The 8,423-nt window shown below is 45.4% G+C and overlaps 1 protein-coding gene across 1 annotated transcript; it reads right to left on the reverse strand.

Moving 5' to 3' along the window:
- Nucleotides 1–5,516: 5,516 nt before the first annotated feature.
- Nucleotides 5,517–8,177, reverse strand: TMEM158 (transmembrane protein 158). Its single transcript, XM_059483052.1, has one exon. It carries the CDS (start codon nt 8,125–8,127, stop codon nt 7,165–7,167), a length of 963 nt encoding a protein of 320 aa, XP_059339035.1. The 5' UTR covers nt 8,128–8,177; the 3' UTR covers nt 5,517–7,164.
- Nucleotides 8,178–8,423: the final 246 nt, after the last annotated feature.

Here is an 8,423-nt window from a genome sequence, read left to right on the forward strand (position 1 = left end):
CATAATCCATGCCCATGGCCCATAATCCAGGGCAGCAGTGTTCACTGTCTGCAGAATCCAAGATTTAATTGAAAAGTAATGGGTTTTGGCTCTGTGGCTGCGTACCTGACTTGTGTGACTTTCAGTGCTGGTCCACTCCTAAGTGAGATAATTTCTACCCTGGCTGTGAGACACCTACCTTTGGTTAGAGTAGAGGGCAGGATGAGGCACATCCTGACATTTCAATTGAGGATATGTGGGAAAACTGACATGTGAGGGCTCCCATGGTCAGGAGATAGGGTTTTGGGCAGGTGCATGAGTAGAGGGTGATTCATAGGCAGGACTTTGAGAAATTAAAGAGGAAGGAACTCTTCAAGTGGGTCTACTTTTCACTTACCAGAAGACAAAATAACTTAGGTCCCTTGCTCAGTGTCTGGGGCAGATGTGTGGAAGAAGTCCTGTGATGACAGGACTGGTGTGAGAGACAACTTTGCACTTGGGTTTTACCCTTGACACAAGGTTTCCTGTTCATCTTTGCCCTAGAAGTGTCACAGACCAAAGGCATGAGAGGTGCAGTCTGAATGGGTGGGAAGCAGAGTGGAAAAGCAGAATAAACTGACAGCTTCAGTTTCCTGAAGTACTTTTTTAGGGCTTGATAACAAAAGACATACTTGTGGGAAATCTGAAGGCAGAAAATGTCAAGATAAATACATGCTAAGGAAAGAGAGAAGGGAAGAGGGACATACCAAGTGAGAAAGAACAAATCTTAAGAATGATTAATTTTCAATGACAGAAAACAAATGGAGTGAAACTTTGGAAACAATGAAGACAGGCACAAAAAAGGGAAGATTCTGTAGGTAGTCATTAAAGTGTTTGAGTGAGAAAGTATTGGCAATATAAATCAGAATGCCACCCACAGCATTCCAGCACGTAGTCTTGTCTGCAGCAGTGGCCTGACCCAGCCTGGGACCAGCACTGCTTCAGTTCAGGTGGAAAGCTTTAATACAGTCATGATGAACATTCTTGTGTTGGACAATGAGAAGCATGTTTTTGACATGGATCAGTGCAAGATGTGATGGAAGAACCACGCCCATTCCATAAAAATGGTATTTTAGCCTGCTTTCCTTACAACCTCAGAGAACATGTGAAGCATAGAGTAGAGCATAGCGTAGAGTAGAATCAGAACCATAGAATCACAGAATGTGCTGAGGAGAAGGGACCCAGGAAGACCACAGAGTCCAGCTCCTGCACAGGACACCCCAAAAAACACACCATGTCTCTGAGAGCATTGCCCAAACCCTTCTTGGACTCTGGCAGGCTTGGGGCCATGACCACTTCCCTGGGGCAGGATAGAAACCACAAGCATGAGAGTGCTCTGCCATTTCACTGCTTAGCTGCCAGCAACAGAGAATCAACTCTCTTTTTATTAATGGTATTGTGGTATCATTTCCTAATTTTTCTTAAGCCCCACATTTCTTTCCAGGCTTTTATTCTCTTTTGCCACTAGTTGTGCTATTTGGGGCCAAAACTGTTATCAGTTGTTCAAGCAAAGAACTGAAAAGTTTGGACATGGAAAGACTGAATATGGAGTACGTAATTAAGTTCTTAATTCACCTTGTGTCCATTTTCTTTTTTCTCTATGATCTTAAATGCTGTCTTTTTCCCATCTAAAACTTTGCAACTTCTTTGCATGATGTGCTTGCACATTTTCTCCCTTTTATGCTTTTTCTATGTCTCATTTTTTAAATTCCTCCACGATCTTCTTCTGTATCTCCATTTATACCACTTCATGTTGCTTAGCAACACCCAGAATGACACCAACAAGGTACAATCCCACTGTTTCTAACAAGTCTCACCTTACAAGGAACACAAACATGATTTTCCTTCACAGCCCCAGTGAATTCACTTCCTGAGAATGGCACTGATCTCTTATTTGTCTCATTAATCTGATGCTTTCTATGAGAGCTAAGAACAATTCAAACAGGAAGAAATAAACAACATTTCATAGGATATTTGCATCTTTCAGCTCTGCTCTGTTTTGTTCTGACATTGTTAACCTGCTGAGGTAATACAAAAGTGAAAAGAAGAGATAATGGTGTGGATCCTGGTTTTCCCAATGTGAAGATCCAGGGACTCTGATTGACATACAAATGCTCAAACTGCTACACTCAGGAATGAACCCAAAGTTTATAAAAAGTTGGAGATGTCCACAGATCTAATTAAACACCATCCAGATATTTCCAATAAATATCTTTAATATCCCAGATTTTACACCAGACTGCTTTCTTCCTCAGCACAGTAGAACAGACACAACAAATGGGCTAAGCTACTTTTTTATTATTAGGATGATGATTTACAATTATTTTGGACAACTTATTTAACCAGAACTATTAAGAAGATGGGACAAGAAATACAGTAACTTATCTGTCAAGAGCTGCTATCAGTTCCAAATCATGGAAGAGAATTTTTTTTTCCACAAAAAAATCACATACAAAATCACAATGTGAAACACTCAAATGCACTTCTGATCTTCACTGAAATGTTCAGCTTCTAAGGGGAAAAAGGGAAACTGATTTTTTTGTTTAAAAATATGCTTTTAAAAATCAGTTACTGATTAAAAAGGTTTTTTATTCTTTGAAATCTGAATACATTTGGGATTTGATATTTACATGTTTCCCCAGAATCATTACAAATGCTTTTTGCAAAGTCAAGGCCTCTCCCTGAAATAGATTGAGAAAAAAAATTACATTTATTCTGTAAAATTCCTTGAAAAATAACTGACATTTTCATACTAGCTTCAGAAAGAAGCTAACTTCCAAACTGGCAAGGCCCTACATTGAACTGAAAAATCCTGGCTTTGGATTTATAAACTACATGTATAAAAACTGAAGAGAAACAAGAGCATCATACCTACCCTTACCTCTCTCTCTCTATATATATCATCAAAATAAATCCTTTGATCTCCAGTCCTACAAAACTTCAATTAACTATTTGATTTTACTAGGCTTTTGTTTGGCCCCTGGGATCACATAATGTCAGCCCAGGAGACACTTTTATTCATCAAGTAGATGTCATGATGAATAATACTTCTTCAGCCAACTACAGCTTTTAATTAGGTTGTTTTTTAGGGTCTGGTTCAGTAGCCCTTACTCATATTGAGTAACATTCACTGCACAAATATTCCTGCTGTTCATTAATCATTGAAAGCACTGGTGAACTAAGCCCTGGGTAAGTAACAACGCTTACATTTAACCTAGAATGGCAATTTTGCCCCAAATATCCAAATGCCTCCTGACATACAGAAATGCTTGATCAATGACAACCTATTGAGCAACAGTGTGCTTATATAATATATAGTTATTATTACACTGTACTACATTTTTTGTATTTTTATTGTTGGAATCAACGTGGCACTAAGTAACAGCAAAACTGTGTCCATGCTAAAACTACATATTCCTCTGCATACTTCCACTTCTAACACATCTGTGAAACACAACTATGAAAGCAGGTGAGAGATTAAATTCTGAGGTCTGAATATACAGAAAAAAAAATTGTACCAGTCTCACACTAGCACACAAGTCTAGTACCTTCTAATGCTGAATGTCAAGATTGTTCATCGTTTCTGGCATGAAAAAAAAATCTGTAATAGAGTTGAACTGAATTTTTAAAAGTAAATCAAGAAACTCCCTCTGTTCCTAGATATCTCTTGCTTTCCAACAAACACTCATAAATAAAGTCAGGATAACTTACCAGGAAACACGATCCAACAAATAGTGAAGGAAAAATAGTACTACTTGTTTCTCATCATCCCTTTTCTCACTTCTCCTTTAACTTTCTATTCTACAGAGTTGGTCCTCCTATGTAGATACATGTATACAAAAATATGCCCTCCCTGAGTACATAAAGGATTATACACGGTGACTAATCTGCTCTCCTGCTGACCCTGCTACCTGCTGGTCTTAAAACTAAATCCAAATGAATAAAAATGGCTTAGAGTCAACTCCAGTTTAGAGACAATAAAGCTCCACTCCCAGTGCAGAAGAAGAGAAATAGACATTTCAGTGTCTAAACTCGTAATCTTAAACTAGAGGGCGTGCAGATTTATCATTCAACAGTGCCCTGGGCTTGCCTCTTCTAGGTTGCATTCATGTGAAATTCCCATGGATGAAGGCAAAAATTACTCAAAATTATAGTTTACTTAGACTCATAGTAGCAGCCACAGCTCCAGGAGCAGAGATGTTAGGTGTAACAGTGACTGAAGAAAGCTCACAGTTTGCATAGTGCATTCCCACTGTCTGTTCCCTATAGGAGAAGCCCTGCTGCCACCCCACTGAAACCTGGGGGTTCAGGGAGTTAGATTCAGCCTAAAGCCTGTACAGCTGGTAATCCCTGTGCCCCCTGCTGTGCCTTAACCTCCTCTTTAAGGGACAGAAACACGGACTGGTCTCTCTCTGCAAAGGGAACTCGTGCATGGTCACTGTGATCTAAGGAAACACCTTCAATAACCCACAAACGCTCTTTGCACATTGTGTCTGAGATCAGCACTCCCTGAAAACATTGCAATTTTTTTGTATTCTGGACAATATTTGCCTTTGGAGTTTGTTTGATGCCATCCCTGTGTTCTACACATTCACGTCTTAGCAGATTTTTAATAATAGCTCCAGTTAAAAGTGTATTTATAGAATAACTATACAAAAATCCCTCTCGTGTATCATGTTTTTTAAGTGAAGCAGCAAAATATTCTGAGTGTGGCACTGTCTATTCATGAAGTTTGTATTCAAGCTGATATTGATGGAAGTTACAAAAACAAGCCATTTTGTACCAGTTTGGATGTTCCACCTGCTACGTCTGCAAGAAGTTGCCTGTTTCAGACAGTAAAACCATTCCCTTGTTTACGTTGATGCAATTCAGAAAAAAACCCCAGTGAAACACTAGTGAAACAAGGATAAGCAAAAAAGAGATTCCACCCTTGAGCTTAAGCACAGGCTGCCTGCACCACAGTGAGGACTATACATCATGAATTATTAAAGCCAGAAAAATTTCCAGTAAAAATTGTTAACTCTCTGCCTAAATGCATTTCATTCAAAGATGAAATTATTCCTTAGCATGGCAACTTTTCTGAAGTGGTCTATTCCATATGTAGAACATTTCTCTTTTGAGAGGGTGTTAGCAGTATCTTCATGTTTTCCTGTTAGCCCTGCCTTTCAATATGAAGAGGTGTCTCTGTCACAGAGGAGATAGTAGGCAAAGAATTGCTCTCTAGCATGTCAAATGTCTGCCAAGAGTTTGCACGAGGTGGAAATGACACTGTTTTACACATCAAGCTAAAAAAATAGGGGCTCTCTAAACTCGGTGTACAGGGGCAGGTGCCCTTTGGATCAACAGGTCAAGAGAGCACTTCCCACAGTGGCCAGAAACTCTGCTTTCTGAAAACAATGCCACTGCAATGCTTACTCAAGTGACAACCCCAACAAGAGGATTAGCAGGAGGAACAGGGGGTGTAGAGGCAGCTTACTAACATGGAGCATTTTAAAATCTTGATTTATTTCTGCTGTTTGCCAATCTTTTTCTCTCTTTTTTTTTTTTTTTTTTTTTTTTTTTTGTCCAGACAGCATACCCATAGAGCATGCATTTATTTTATTTTGTTGTCAGTTAAAAAATATGGGAATTCTAAGAATTTAATCCCTCCAGCCTTTCTATCCAGTCATTTCCACCATACATAACAAAAACACCAAATTAGCCCCAAGCAAATTCATGCCTTCCTAGCAAATAAAATACATCGATGTTGACAAAAAATGAGCATTCCTATGGCGAATATTTGTCACTTAGCTCTTATTTTGGTTTTAGAGACTTCAGCTGGACTAATCATGTCTAAGGCAAATGAAACAACTTTTTATAAGGCAAAACGCTGGAAGTATACAACAAATGATATTTCAGGCTACACAACTGTCTGCTCAAACAAGAGAAAGAAATCTTTCTTCTTTGCACCCTTGCACAGCAGCAGCTGGAATCTAGTTCTGGACTGGCAGCTGGAATCTAGTTCTGGACTGGCAGCTCCTGCCTTCTCACCCCACAGACTTGCTGTGAGCAACCCTGCAGACTGGTAGATGAAAAAGAGGTACAGTATTACTGTGTCTCCAACAAATACACTGCATCCAAGCTGGTTTTGAGGAATGAACATTGAGCAAGTCAAGAGACTTGCCCCACACTGTTTAGCACAACTCAGAGTGGGCCTCACCTTTCCAGGACCGAAGCCACCCAACCTCAAACCGAGGAGAAAGCCGTAGTCTGTGGAGACGTGCAGATGAAATTGCTTTGGAGGATCTCTGGGGAGCTGTGCTCCCCACCCCTCTCCACCCAACCCTGGTGTGGGCATTCAGACCCACATCTGCTGCACAGATAGGGCAAACCCCAGTCAGAAATCCCAGCTCTGGGATTCTCCTTTTGCCACCAGCAGCTCTGGTAACACCATTTCACGGGGAAAGGAGCTTCGTGGCAGGTTTGCAGACAGGAAGGCCAGCCAAACCCTCTGTTCCACCCTGGAGGAAACAGACCAACAAAAGGCTACAGTGGCTCCAGAAAGAAAACCTCTGTATTAAAAGCCAAATAATGCGGAGCTACAATAATAAATACACACTATCTCAACCAGGAAATTAAGTGTGAAAGGTTCATTAAAGTTCAGCTTCAGCAGTAACAATATATATACCACATCGCTTCTCCATTCTGTCAAAGAGAGAGATATCCCTTTCTGTCCATAAAGGAAAAACCGGTTCAAACCATACCCTATACAAAAACGCTACTCTGACAACAAATGCAGCCGAATAGGAGGGTCTTTGATTTCCTCCATAGAATTTTTAGCGGGGCTTTTTCTTGCCTTTTTTTTTTTTTTCCTGGGGAGGGGAGTTGTTTGGTGGGTTGGTTTTTTTTTTTTTTTTAGGTTTTTTTTTTTTTTTTTTTTTTTTTTTTTTACTAAAAGGTTCGTTTAAAACGGGTATTAAAGATATAAAACGCGCACATATGATTCGGTCCCCTCGGGGCCGCTGCCCTCGGGGCCGGGCCGGGCGCGGAGGCGGCCCCACGTCCCGCCGCGCACCTGTGGCACGCTGCAAGCAAGAAAAACGCGACAGAGTCCGTCCCGCGTCCCTCCACGGCACAGGACGAAGAGCAGGGGGTCACCGACAGAGGCTACTTGGCGGCGGCGGCGGTGGCGGTGCTGGCGGCGGTGCCGCGGCGCTGCTCCATGCCGTTGGGCAGGAACCCCGCGATGATGGGCACGGGCCAGATGAGGGCGGCCACGCTCCACACGATGATGACCAGAGTCATGAAACACGCCACCAAGGTGGACTCGATGGGCTTGCGGTTCATCCGCCAGCCCGGCTCGCCCTTCAGCTCCTCCAGGCTGAAATCCAGGCAGCAGAAATTCAGCGGCTCCCCTTGCAGCCAGTACTGGCCGGGCTCGGCCGCTGGCGGGTAGGAAAGCGAGGAGGAGGAGGAGGCGGCGGCGGCAGCGGGGGGCTGTGGCTGTGGCTGTGGCTGGGGCGCGGTGCCCCGCAGCCGCCCGACCCGCCTGCTCCGCACCCAGCTGCAGCCCACGCAGAGGCGCAAGTCCTGCTGGGCGCCGCCGGCCGCCAGCCCCAGGTGCTCGATGAGCAGCGGCGGCCCCACGCGGTGGAAGGCGGCGGAGAAGAAGGCTCGCCCGTGGCTGTTGGTGGAGAAGAGCAGGAGGTCGCACTGGATGCCCAGCGGGCGGCTCCAGCGCACCAGCAGCGAGCTCAGCATCTGCCGCTGCACGCTGATGTTGCAGTGCGGGTCCTCGGCGGGCTGCGGCTGCCCCTGCGGCTGGGGACGCTGCTGATGCTCCTGCCTCGGCTGCTCCTGCTCCTGCCCGGACGTGGTGGGAGCGGAAGGGAAAGGCTCTTGGCTAGGGGCAGCCGGCGTGCCCGGGCTGTCGGTGCTGCCTTCCTCCTTGCTCGCTGCCCCGTCGAGGTCCATCTCGAGGCTGGCCAAGGAGCGGGAGGAGGAGTTGGCAGGGGGCAAGAAGAGCTCCTGCTCCTGCTCCTCCTGCCCGCTGGCAGCCGGCGAGGGGCTCCAGCCCTGGCAGGGCGGCAGGCAGGCGGCCAGCAGTGCCGGGAAGAGCAGCGGCAGCATGGCATTAACTTACAGCCGGAGAGGAGGCAGAGGAGGAGGAGGAACGGGAGGCTGCATGGCGCTGCCGGCTGCCATCCGGGAAAGGAGGCACAGCGCTCTCGCCGAGCGAGCGAGAGAAAGGGAAGGAGGGTGGAGGCAGGCGAGGGGGTGGGAGCGGGGCTGGGGCTGCCGCGGCGACGAGCCGAGCGAGCCGGGAGCCTCGGTGACGGCAGCGGCTCCCCCCTTCCCCGCCTCCTCCGCCCCCGGCCCGGCCCGGCCCGGCAGCGCCCCGGCGGGAGGAGCCGAGCGGAGCCCGG

Source organism: Ammospiza nelsoni, chromosome 1 (assembly GCF_027579445.1).
Source record: "Ammospiza nelsoni isolate bAmmNel1 chromosome 1, bAmmNel1.pri, whole genome shotgun sequence".
Taxonomy (NCBI): domain Eukaryota; kingdom Metazoa; phylum Chordata; class Aves; order Passeriformes; family Passerellidae; genus Ammospiza; species Ammospiza nelsoni.